At 43.6% G+C, this 13,209-nt stretch overlaps 1 protein-coding gene across 1 annotated transcript in view; it reads right to left on the bottom strand.

Annotated features, from left to right (window-relative positions):
* The window catches only part of UBXN1 (UBX domain protein 1), a 19,978-nt gene extending 8,479 nt beyond the window's left edge, over window positions 1-11,499 (bottom strand). Inside the window, exons 1-9 of the mRNA XM_018565074.1 lie at window positions 11,394-11,499; window positions 10,870-10,930; window positions 8,348-8,401; window positions 8,093-8,150; window positions 7,830-7,874; window positions 5,627-5,691; window positions 4,736-4,927; window positions 3,761-3,812; window positions 2,704-2,832 (exon numbers count right to left, since the gene is read on the bottom strand). Coding sequence (XP_018420576.1) covers window positions 2,704-2,832; window positions 3,761-3,812; window positions 4,736-4,927; window positions 5,627-5,691; window positions 7,830-7,874; window positions 8,093-8,150; window positions 8,348-8,401; window positions 10,870-10,930; window positions 11,394-11,487 — 750 coding nt within the window. The 5' untranslated portion in view covers window positions 11,488-11,499. The remainder of the gene's footprint in view (window positions 1-2,703; window positions 2,833-3,760; window positions 3,813-4,735; window positions 4,928-5,626; window positions 5,692-7,829; window positions 7,875-8,092; window positions 8,151-8,347; window positions 8,402-10,869; window positions 10,931-11,393) is intronic.
* Between the last annotated feature and the right edge of the window lie 1,710 nt (window positions 11,500-13,209).

Raw genomic sequence — 13,209 nt, 5'->3', positions numbered from 1 at the left:
TATATATAATTTACACATACAATATTGCCAAAAGTATTGGGACGCCCCTCCAAATCATTTGATTCGGGTATTCCAATGACCTACATGGCCACAGGTGTATAAAATCAAGCACCTAGGCATGCAGACTGCTTCTACAAACATTTGTGAAAGAATAGGTCACTCCCAGGAGCTCAGTGAATTCCAGCGGGGTACCGTGATAGGTTGCCACCTGTGCAATAGGTCCATCCGTGACATTTCCTTGCTACTAAATATTCCATGGTCACCTGTTAGTGGTATTATAACAAAGTGGAAGCTACTGGGAACAACAGCAACTCAGCCACGAAGTGGTAGGCCACATAAAATGACAGAGCGGGGTTAACACATGCTGAAGCACACAATGCGCAGAAGTCGGCAACTGTCTGCATAGCCAATAGCTACAGACCTCCAAACTTTGTGGCCTCCAGATTGGCAATACAACAGTGTGTAGAGAGCTTCATGGAAGGGGTTTGCATGGCCAAGCAGCTGCATCCAAGCCTTACATCACCAAATGCAATGCAAAGCTTCGAATGCAGTGGTGTAAAGCACGCCGCCACTGGACTCTAGAGAAGTGAAGTGGAGATGTGTTCTCTGGAGTGGCGAATCACGCTTCTGTCTGGCAATCCGATGGACATGTCTGGGTTTGGCGGTTGCCAGGAAAATGGTACTTGCCTGACTGAATTGTGCCAAGTGTAAAGTTTGGTAGAGGGGGGATTATGGTGTGGGGATGTTTTTCAGGGGTTGGGCTTGGCCCTCTAGCTCCAGTGAAGGAAACTCTTAAGGCATCAGCATACCAAGACATTTTGGACAATTTCATGCTCCCAACTTTGTGGGAACAGTTTGGGGATGGCCCCTTCCTGTTCCAACATGACTGAGCACCAGTGCACAAAGCAAGGCCCATAAAGACATGGATGAGCGAGTTTGGGGTGGAGGAACTTGACTGGCCTGCACAGAGTCCAGACCTCAAACCGATACAACACCTTTGGGATGAATCAGAGCATAGACTGCAAGCCAGGCCTTCTCGTCCAACATCAGTACCTGACCTCACAAATGCGCTTCTGGAAGAATGGTCAAACATTCCCATAAACACACTCAAACCTTGTGGACGCCTTCCCAGAAGAGTTGAAGCTGTTATAGCTGCAAAGGGTGGGCCAACTCAATATTGAATCCTACGGACTAAGACTGGGATGCCATTAAAGTTCACGTGCGTGTAAAGGCAGTCGTCCCAATACATTTGGCAATAGTGTGTGTGTGTGTGTGTGTGTGTACACATACACAAATATATACCAGGGGTGTGTAAATTTAAAAAAAACTACTTGTCCAAGGACTAAAGCGGGGGCCAATCTACTTGTCCCTCATGACAATCGACTTGTCCTGATGCAAAAAAAATAATTTTAACCAAAACCGCATTTAGTAGTGCTAAGAAGCACTTCTCATTGGTCAGTGCCGTCAGGTGACCGCGTTGACCAACGAGTGCTTGCAATTTGTAAGCGAAATTCAGAACACATGGCACAGGTACAGATAGTACACCCGTACTGGTGGACGGGAAGGACCGTTCGCCGAAAGGTAGGTATAGTGGGAGGGAGATTTGTGCGAGTAATTCCATTTTCCCAAATTACTTGGGAAAGTGAATATACCCTTTAGGGTGGGTGCAGACTTGGGGATTCCCGGGACGTGCGATCTTGTGCGGTTGCATACAGCGGTTGCATCCGCATGTATGGGGTTACATCTGCGTGGCAATCGCTGAAAAAAAAGGTAGATGTACCTATTTTCACGACATGCACCGTGCAGTGTTTTCAACCGTGATTGTGTGGGATCACCCGGGCGGTATTGCGGTGGGAAACCATACGATCTGCCTGGCGCGACTGGAGTGCCATTAGAAAATAATGGCACTGACAGCACGATCGGCGGTGGTGTGCGATTCCGCGACTACCCAGCCATCCGCTCGGTTTTGCTGCAATACCGCCCTGCCTGTGCTGTTGCACACGACCGCAGTTGAAAACAGCGGGGTTGTTTTTCATTTACTTTCTAAAATGTTTTCATTTGTTTTATTATTTTTACTTCGCCTTTTTATTTGTAAAATTTTTATTTAGTTATTTTTTACTTTTATTTTAACAATTTAAAAAAACAAAAAACTTAACTGTATTGCTTTCACACAGAGGATAACAAATTCCCTGTGTGATAGCATTTGGAGGTGACAGGTACTCTTTATTGACCCTGTAACCTCCAACACAGGAGTTCTAGCACAGCACTGTGCTAGAACTCCTGTGACAGGAACGAGCAGCGGCCGCTGGGACAGAGGCTGAGGGAGGTGACAGAGCCTGTCACAGCACCACCGTCCAGCTCTGTCACTGCGCCATCACTACTCCACGCCCCCTGCTCTCACCGCTCCTCCACCCCCTCCGCTCTCGGCACTCCACGCCCCCCGCTCGCAGAAAACCAGCACTGCTACTTGTCCGTAGCAGGGCTAAAAAAAAGTGGAAAAAAAACACTTGACCGGCGCCCGGAACTACATGTCTAGGGCGTGGGGCGATACGAATTCCACACCTCTGTATACACACACATAAACAACAACTTTCCACTTTGTTGAAGATTCACCAAGGCCAAATACATATTATATTGTGCAAGCTTTGATACTGATTTCTGCAGCAGATAACACAGAGTGTAATTCAGTGTATTTGGATTTACCTGTATACGACACTGATCATACTCCTTCTTAGTAGGTGGCTCCTGTGTTGGGGAAGATGGGGAGAGTGTGGAGGCTTGAACAGGTGTTTCTGCTGGAGGGGAGATTGGATCTGATGTCTCTCCACCATACTGGAAGAAGGAAATTTATAAATTGGAATTATAGATTGTACCTACAATCTGCCTTAATGTTAGTGCTACTGTTATGCAAACACAGGATGTTTTATCTAGAAAAATCACATTTTCTGGTTTTAATGGTCCTTTTTGCCAGAAAATAAATGGTTGTTTGCTCTTTTACACGTTTTTTAGAACTATGAATATAAAAACATTACAAGCCAATATTTAAAGCCCAACTCCAGGCTCTTCCCCCATAACACTCCCTCCTTAGAGGCCTCCCACAGTATTTTGTGTGGTTTTTTTTTATATATAGTTACTTCCTCCAGATGACTCCAAGGGTCCTTTTTGGATTTTCTCCTGGTGATGGATGGCCCTCTAATGCACAAAGGGGTCCCAATGTGATGACACCAGTGCCATTCTTATCATAGCATGCAAGTACAGGTTGCCTGTGGGACAGTCCCTTTAGGGGGCAGCTCCATGACACATTTGGAGAAGTCTTTCAGGTTGAATTTTAGTGGCTGTTATTCAACTTGGAAAGACTGAGGACATCTAGTAGCAGAAAGCGATTACTGCGGGGAACAGTGTAGGAGGAGATAGGAACAGTGTAGGAGGAGGTATTGCTACCACAGCTGCATTTTTATTTTCAGCATCTAGTGGGGGCCTCAATTAAAAAATAAATGCCCCTAGTTGGATGTAAATAAAGCAAAGAATCCGATAAGGTGCTTATGGCCACTTTTAAATCATCCCTAATGTGACTAATTATAACTAAAATGCATTGCCACGACTTGTAATTGTATACAACTAAACAATTGTATAGTTGAATCCAACAGTAGAACAAAGTCAGGACAAAGACATACATTTCATGTATGATTGCATTTTCTTTCAATAGTCTATAATTCTACAGCTGTTCTCAGGCAGAATTTACAACGCAGCTTGTACTCACCTTTCTGGCTCTGTCTGCTTTATCCCTTGCAATTTTATCCCGTACACGCTCTCTGTAAAATGAGACATAAATATAGATATTCTGCAATCCACTATGCTGTAGAACATGGCAGCTGCCAGGGAGTAACATATTCTCCTTACATACATAGAAAACACTTCTAGACATACCTCCCTTGCTCTCACTGATAAAGATGTAAAATACTGGGCCAAATGCGATTTTTCACCTCTAAACCTCCCTCCTAAACGGCTCTACATTTCCTCCAACATTACCTATTAAATGTTTCCAATCCTTATTTCCACTTGAAAGCCCTGCACCTTACCCTTATATCTCACAACCTGGATTTTGAGAGGTAGGGCAATGACACAATTCATGAATTCACTTATCACTAGTATCATCATCCCAAGCCTACAAATTGTCCTCAAGGATGAGAAAGTTATTAGTATAAGTTGAGGAAAGAGTCTTAGCACAAACCTCACAGGTCCTTTAAAAATTACTATTACTTTTTGTACTCAAAAGGTCTTTTATCCTGTGAAGCCAGCACAAATACATACACAAACATGCTGCAATAAACTGCTTACTATACACTTCTACTGGGCATCAGCAGTAACTGTCTTAGATGGGCCTGCACTAACCGTTCAAACCCTGGAGCAAATTGGATCCCACACATCCCCCATCCTAAAAATACTGGGTTGATAAACATTTGCGCAAATACTGTGCTACATACAAAACTTTATTCTGCAGAAAAAATATAATTGTTTAGGAGTTTGAAGCTGTTTTCTAGCCAAAAATTCAGATTTTATCATGTGTGCGCAAATAGTAAGATATTGCTCTGGACAGCAAGTGGTTAAAACAAGATAACACTCCTATTAAGATCTGTATTCAACATCCCCAAACTGGAGCCAGATGGTGCTTCAACAAAGCTGTTAAACAACTTTTTGTTGTGCGATTTCCCGAATTCTACATAGAAAAACTAACCTGGCCAATTTCTCCTCTTGTTTTTCTCGCCTCCTCTCTTCTACAGCTTTCTGCATCTCTTGCTCTTGATGTTTTTGTTTGATTACAGATAACTCTTGTCCGTGTTTCCTCCTCTGTTTCTCCTGCTCAATTCGCTCCCGTTTTTCTCGCTCTTCACGTTCTTGTTGCTTTTGGGCTATGAGTTCCATCATCCTATAGATACAATGCTAAAGATTTATTGGCCATCATACAATGTAGCTACACAGCATTACACAGTACTGGCTTTGGCCATTGACACAACACAGGCTATTCACAGCAAAGTCATAAAGTCAGTCTGGTAACAAGGACTGAGGACTTTTTGTATATGACGGTGCAGGTACTCAGAATGAGTCACATGCTTCACTACATCTAGAACAGGGGTAGGCAACCTTGGCTACAAATCCCATAAGGCATTGCAAGCCTCAGGCATGACTCCCAGAGACAGAAGCCTCTGGGAGTCATGATTTAGAAGAATAAAGTATTTTCTTCACCCCTGGCAGCTAAATAGAGCAGAGGGGGAACAAATGAAAAGTGAATAAATGTGCTGCTGAGGGGAAAGGTAGGGCTACGGAAAACCTGTGGCTTTTCAAAGCATGGAGATAACACAGGTTTGCTTAAAGTAATGTTTGGTCAGTACATGCTACTGGAGAAATAAAATGCACTTTGATGTATCATACCTTTTCATTGCAATGAATGTCTAAAGTAATTTGTAATTTATTGTTCTTTAGGTGTAAGTGTAACTATATTGTTTAAGTACTTTTCTTTTTTTTTTTCTTAATTTCTTTAAAGTTTTTTTTTTGTTGTCAATGTGTAAAGAGCTGCAGTGCACATAACCGACCTACAGACACTAATGCTTCAATACCAGCCACACACCTTTTTGTCTGTTTTTCTCTCTCCTCTTCAGTTAAACCCTGTATTTCTTCTGTAAAGGAAACAAACTGCAATTGGTCAAACAGCCATGATTGTCCCCAGAAGCATATCTCAATACCATTAAGTAGGGATGCACCGATACCAGTGCTGATACTTGGCATTTTCATGAGAACTACCAGGGTTGCAGCTGGGACCTTGCTCTGGCGCTCCATCAATTTCCTGAAATAATTAGTCAATATTGTTTTAGAAAAACTGTCACATGACAACAAAAATGTATCAGTACTTGTATCTGTGAGTACTTGGGCAAGTATCAGTACTTGGAAAAATGGTATTGGTGCATCCCTTATATATATTTATAAAAACAAAATCATACATTAAAACAGAGATGTACAAATCCCAGGAGCTTCGTGTGTTCCTTACACATGACAGCTGCCTCCTAACTTTAGAATTTTTCTCTAGTCTAGTCTTGGAGCTCGAAAAGTATCTGTACTTGTACCGAGTACGGTCAGTGCATCCATACAATTAAGGTTATTGCGTTCTGGATATAGAGGAAACAATTAGAACCCTTGTTAAGTTTGTATTGCTGTATGAATCTCCACCAGGAAAATTCACCATTTTTTTTGTCCTGGTGACCATTGTCATCTAGGCAGAAAGTGATGGAAAATCCAAAATTTTAGAGTAGTCACTAGAACAAGTGGAGGGAATAAATCTTCCAATGGGGACTGCACTGTATAGGCTTTTCCTCTCTCTTCCTGTAAATTTTTTCAACACAGGAAGTGAAGGGAAATCTCCTCAATAAGACATAAACTTAAAGTAGCACTAAAGCAAAAACTTTATTTTTTCCATTTTGCATACTTTTTTTTTAATCATCTGTGTCCCATTGGTGACACATCCTGTCCCATAGAAACAGAAATCCTCCATAGTGATGTCACCAGAACTAGTATCTCCATTGGAAGATTTCCACTCTATTCCTGTTCTGGTGGCAGGTCAAAATTTGGGATTTTCTTTTACTCTCAGTAGTAACTATCGACAGGACAAAATAGAGATGTTTACTCCCCCCTAGTGAAGACAAACATTAAAAACCGGACAGGGTTCTAATCCCTCTCTGCGCTATCCAAAAAATACAAAGATACGTTTTTGGTTATACATACACTTTAAAGACAACGGAAGAATCAGAATAAGCTGTGGTTTACTACAAGGCAACATTTTGGTATGCAGAATTGGATATAGCTATGCCACACTATACAGTGTTCTGGTCTGGAGTCTGGACATGTGCTCATCTATTTTCCCCACTAGGGGGATACAAGCCTTAGTTAGCAATATCTACATAGTTATTTCTTTATTTAATGTATTTTAAAAAAAATATTATATGTAGTTAAACAGCATTTTTGTGCCCAGCCCCCATATGGTGCTGCAGTACTAACCTGCTGTGTCGTTTTCTACGTCTGCTTCAGCCACTCTGTGTCACAGCCTAGTCATCTGCTCCATTCTGACATCAAGAATGACTGGTGAGGAAGCCTGTCAATCATCCAATCGGCCAATCAGCGGGAGAAGAGGTCAGAATGGAGCAGATGACTGAGGACTTTGAGGAGGAGTTCGCGGCCATCTTGTTTCATTGAAGATGCTATGGAGGTCCTGTGTGTGGCGGTTTTGGGTACAAGTACTCATGCAAATACTCGGTATCGAGTATCGGTATATTTTACACACACATTATATATATATCTATCTATAGAGAGAGGTGTGTGTGTGTGTGTGTGTGTGTGTGTGTGTGTGTGTGTGTGATATATATATATATACACACATACAATGTCCAATGGTGGGCACAGGACTCAAATTAGAGTAAACACTGTCTGGGTGCACCCAAGGCAATTACATATAAACGGTCCAGTTGAGGAGGCACTCATGGTACTCATGGTACTTGTAGTAAGGCAACACAGATGCATTTATTGGTCGACGTTTAGACAGGGCACTGTATATGTATATACACACACACACACACACTGTGTATGTATGTGAATTGGTTTATTAAAGGATTTGTAATTCTTTTCAGCCACTATTTTTGTTCAAAAACCTATGCTACTTAGCACAGCTATGAACATGACTTTCCTATAGTTTCCTCACCTGCCTGCTGAATGGACAGAGAAATAGCAGGTGTTGATTCATTGTGCAATAAGTAGGCAGTAAATGGAGAGGTGATCAGCAAAGCTGAACCAGGTAGGGGTATCTGCTGGCTGCCTATTACATTGCCAAACTGAAACTGGCTATTCAGTTTGGCAGTGTATGAATCACAAGACTGGCTGAACAGGATTACAAATATTTTGCAGGTAAAACTTAGTTGATTGGCTGGAGTGCTCTTAAAATAACTGCTTCAGGTAATATGTACACTTCAAGGTAATTCATTGGGAAAACCAGACCTGAGTCCATGTCCATTTCTTGTGGAACATCTTCGCTTTGTGTTTCTTGTGATACGGGTTCAATAGTTTCAATAGTTTCATCTATGTCAGGATCATCTTCATGTTCCATCAGCCTGAAACAATCACAATGAAATGGCAGCAAGTCCAGATATCTCAGATCGAATTATAAAAATGCTCACCGCCTCACCTCTCCCTCGTTACTTGTTCTACACCGGTGTGCTACCAAACAGCCACACAGATGCGATGCACACTTCACATTTTCAAAGATTATTACAACAAAATATGTACAGACATAGTTGATCCAACTCACCAGTCCATTGCAGACTCTATACCTTGGTTGCCTGTGGCAGCCACGGCCTTTTCCCTGTATAAAAGAAAAAACAAAACTTACTGTGCTAAAAACAAATCCAACAACAACAACAATTAAAACCTAATTCCAAAAAAGAAGGCTCAATCTTGGGTGGAAACCAATAGCACAATAACTGTATTGAGCTATAAAGAGGAATTCCGGGCAAACAAAAAATCTGCACTGCAAGGGTTAACTGCTCGTTTTGTCTAGGGGACTTAAATAAAGCTGCATTACTGACTTAATCCTCGGTCCTGCTGGCTTCCTCTGAGCTGCTAGACCAGTCTCCGCAGCCCCTTCTCCCCTGGGTTCCAGTGTTCTAACAGCCGCAGACGTCATCACGTCTAATGCAGCTCCGCTGACCTGTATTAGATGTAAGGACATCGAGGGACATTTCACATCCAGAGAGGAGGGGGAGAGGGTAATGCTCACCGCTGCCGAACTCTTGGAGGGCACAGCATTGTGGTACCCCATGTTTCAGTGCTGGCATGCGGCGCGTTTGGGGTGTCACAGAAATGAGTGGCACTGCACCACACCTCACGTACCAGAATTTGTCAGGCCAAAACCAAAAATGACCTTTTTTTCCAAATTGGGGGTAGGGTGGCTTTATTTTTATCTGTTTTACTATTTTTTTTATTATTATTTTTTTAACTTTACTGTTAGGGGTGTTGGGGAGATATCGGGTCTAAACAGACACCCCTGATAGTCTTTTCTTACTTCAAAAGGTAAATGAGGAAACAAAGTCCTTAATCTCTTTTTCTGCAACCCCAGCACTCAATGAACAGCAAGCACTCTGTACAGAGGCTTCCTGTTCATTCATAAAAATCGAGGAGATCGTAAACAGATACTATGCCCACAATCATGAATGAACAGGAAGTGATGTAGAGTACTTCCTGTTCATTCATTATTGCGACACAGTATATGAATACTATGTCCTCAATTATTTAGAAACATCGTAGTGATCAGCACTGATCACTGCGATGTTGGAATATTACAGGAATGATCAGCAAATATGTGAAATATTTGCTGATCGTCCCGCAGCTCTCCTCCCTGCACCGCCCCTCTCAGCTTCCTCACAGTATTCTCCTCCCCGCTGGGCGCTGGCAGGTGGATTGGCTGTGTCCCCTCCCATTATTATACAGGATTTATATAGCGCCAACAGTTTGCGCAGTGCTTTACAATATAAGGAACACATTACAATCACAATACAATTCAAGACTAGATGGCAAGGAGGGCCCTGCCCGTGAGGGCTTACAATCTAAAAGGGAGGGCAAGTGATCCATGAGGCGGTAGCTGTGTGGGGATGAATTGTTTGAGAAAGTGATGGTTCAATGGTTAGGTTGAGGTGGAATAGGCGTCCCTAGAGATATAGATGATAGAATAGAGATGAGTCTTAAGGGATCGCCTAAAGGCAGTCAGAAACAGGCGGGGGAGAGCAGCAGGGAGCAGAGGGGACACAGACTGTAGCTTGCAATGGGCTACCAGCAGGAAGGAGAAAGCTGCAGAGCTGATGCGGCAAGGGGGGAGGGGTTTGGTGGAACTCTCCTCACCGATAGGCACTGGCTGCAGGGATCTGTGTCCCCTCCGATCCCTGCTGGGAGCAGCAGGGATCAGAGAGGAAACAGAGCCGATGAAACACCGGCTCCCAGCACGGAGGAGATAACTAGGGGACTCAGACCAACTAATCCATAATAAGAATTAGGGATGTCCTGATACTAGTAGCAGTATTGGGGCAGGTACAGGGCATTTTCACAAGTACTTGTACTCATGAAAATTCCCCCAATATTGGAGGCCAATACTGGCCCTTTAAATGTTTTTATCGGATCAGCCGATTCGGGTCCCACAATTGTGGGATCCGGAGCCAGCCTTCCAGGAGACCTGGCAGTAGCCGTCTTTGACACTGCCTGCCAGGTCCCACATGCCCCCCTCCTCCCCCTTCCTGGCGCAGGCACTGCCCGAGGCAGTCCCACACTGTGAATACAGTCTCGGAGCCGGCACGAGACCTGCACTTGCTCTGTTTCGGCACTCACTCAGCACAGCACCTGTCAGAGCCATTTGGAGACCCATGTAATCATTGTACAGCGCAATGCAGAATACCGCTCGCAATATAGGACTACAAATCCCAGCAATAGTACATTATACAGCGCAACGCAGAACAACACCAGCTACAGAGGGCTACAAATCCCAGCAATAATACATTATAGTATAATGTATTATTGCTGCAATTTGCTGTATTCCTCTATAGCTGCTGGTATTCTGCATTGCGCCGTATAATCATTATACAGCACACTGCAGAATACCACCAGCTAGAGGACTACAAGTCCCAGCAATAGTACATTATACAGCACACTGCAGAATACCACCAGCTAGAGGACTACAAATCCCAGCAATAGTACATTATATAGCGCATCGCAGAACAACACGAGCTACAGAGGGCTAACAAATCCCAGCAATAGAACATTGTAAATAAGAGATGGATGACGTACGCTCTGGACGGGGAGAATCCCATCTCTACGAGGCTCTCCAGCGTTGAAGACTGCGACATTTCTGGAAAAAAGGAATATAAACATACATGTGAACCATTGTTCAGTGAAAGGATCATTTCCTGCACAAATGGAATCTTAGTACTTTAACATGTCATGCCTTTTACAGCTCATCTTGGCTGATGGGTTACTATTAACTCAGTCTGTGGGATGACAAATGTTAACATACGATTTATAGAATAGATCTCACACACAAAAGAATCTCCACACATCGGTGAACGATAATGTCACCAATAAGAAGAGACACGACCATAAGGCCATACATGTACGTTTCCATTAACCGGCCAGTGTGGAGGCAACACAATACATTGTGAGCCCGGTCTATGGCAACATGTGTGCTCCCCGCTCCATGCATCAATACATAGTCCCCGCGCCCACATCGTTACACATTTCTTTACAATAACCACACATATCTATATGAAATTAGAACGAAATAAGTGCTAGTGACGTCACGTGGCTTCACTCACCGTCGGCGCTTGTGAACCACGTGACAAAGCACACTGGGAGGGGCGGGGTTGAGCACTTCCAGGTTACGGAAGCCGAGAGGGCACAAGCTCGCATTGTATTGCGTACTACGTAATGTGACGTTGTGTTTGGGGTGTGTCCGTCGGTATTTGAAATTGTGCTATACGTTCTGCTTTGATTCTGTTGCAGTGTTTTTTAGTATATAGAAAAGGGAATAGAAGATGTTGTCAGCATTGAAATATGGTTTCTATGCAGATGTGCTGAGTAAATATAAGGCTGACCGTGCATGTTACAATCTGATTGTACAATGCATTATAGATTACCCACAGATTTGTGAGGGCCTATCTGAGTGGATAAGTGTTGAAGGGTTTAGGACCTATTCACACTGGTGTGATGCGTTATCGCATAGTTGCATGTGATTAACGCACTGTGCCATGCAATGAACTTACTGTGAGTTGAATGGCACACTAAATGCACCTCTCGCCTGCAGTGCAATCGATCACTCCACAAAGCGCAGTACAACAATTCCATGTGCTGTGATTTTAAAAAGTGCATGCACACACTACTTGTTTTTATTCACAACGCACGGTATTGTGCTACTGCACGTTGCAGGGGGGATCGATCGCATTGTGGGCAGAAGGTGCGTTTGGGGTGCCGCTCAAATGAATGGCAATGCAATGCACCTCCCACACTTTTAACACACAGTAGGTGTGGTACAGTGCATGTATTTGCGCCGAACCATGCTACAAACACATCGCAATAGTGTGAATGGGCCCTTGGTTCTCGCAATACATAGTTTTCCTAAGGGCCTATTCACACCTAAGGCCTGGTTCACACTTGGACGTTTTGTAGCGCGTTTGAACGCTCTGCAAAATGCTCAAACACCGAAATCCCATTATTTCCTATGGGTATGGTTCACACCTGGCGTATAACAGACCGTATGAACGTGCTACAAAATGCCCTACGCCCAAAGAAGTACAGGAGTTTCTTTGGGGCGTTTTTGTCGCATATTTGATACACCCAGGTGTGAACCCAGTGTAAAGGTGCCCATACACCTGCCGATTATCGTACAAGAATAGTGGGAAATCCCGGGATCGTATCCCAGGTGTATGGAAGGCGTGCAACCGTTTCTACTGTATGGTCTTTTGTCTTACGAGCAGGCTCGAAAACCCGCCGAGAATCGTACGATTGTCGGCGGGTTTGTGGCCTGCTCGTAAGACAAATGTCTCACGGGTCGGTGTGCACAAGCACACCCTGCCGGTTCAGCATTGCAGTCATCGGAAGCCCGCCCCTCAGCGGTCCAAGATGTGCAGATCGTACGTTTTTTAAATTTCCTTACAAAAGTCTTGCGATGGTTGTAAGGTGTATGGCCAGCTTAAGTGTAGTGTCAATTGCACAGTACTGCACGCTATTGCACAATGCACCTCACGTGTGTTGTGTTGCCATTTATTTGACTGGCACCCCCAATGCACCTCCTAGACGCTGTGCGCTGTAGCATGGTATCATGCGACTAGTGCTATGCTTATAATAGCAGAAAGTTTCCCAGCACACTCACCAGCCAGCATGCAAAATGCTATGCTTAGGTGTGAACGGGCCCTTTATCTTAAAAAAGATTGGACAGATATTGCACAGATTGAAGCACGTATATGGCATATGGTTTATGGTATATGGTCGGTATATGGCAGCAAAATCCCCAGCATGTGCAGAAGTGACCTGCTTATGAATTCAGTTTTATGAAATATTTATTTTAGCAAATGGTGTGACAACCATATTGATATGTCAGATATCCTAGAAATGTTTTATTCATTGGTGTCATTG

The sequence above is a fragment of the Nanorana parkeri genome, unplaced genomic scaffold, assembly GCF_000935625.1.
Source record: "Nanorana parkeri isolate BGI_ZX_2015 unplaced genomic scaffold, ASM93562v1 scaffold25, whole genome shotgun sequence".
Taxonomy (NCBI): Eukaryota; Metazoa; Chordata; class Amphibia; order Anura; family Dicroglossidae; genus Nanorana; species Nanorana parkeri.
The sequence above is the reverse complement of the archived record's forward strand: the minus strand, read 5'-3'. Positions and strand labels throughout refer to the sequence as shown.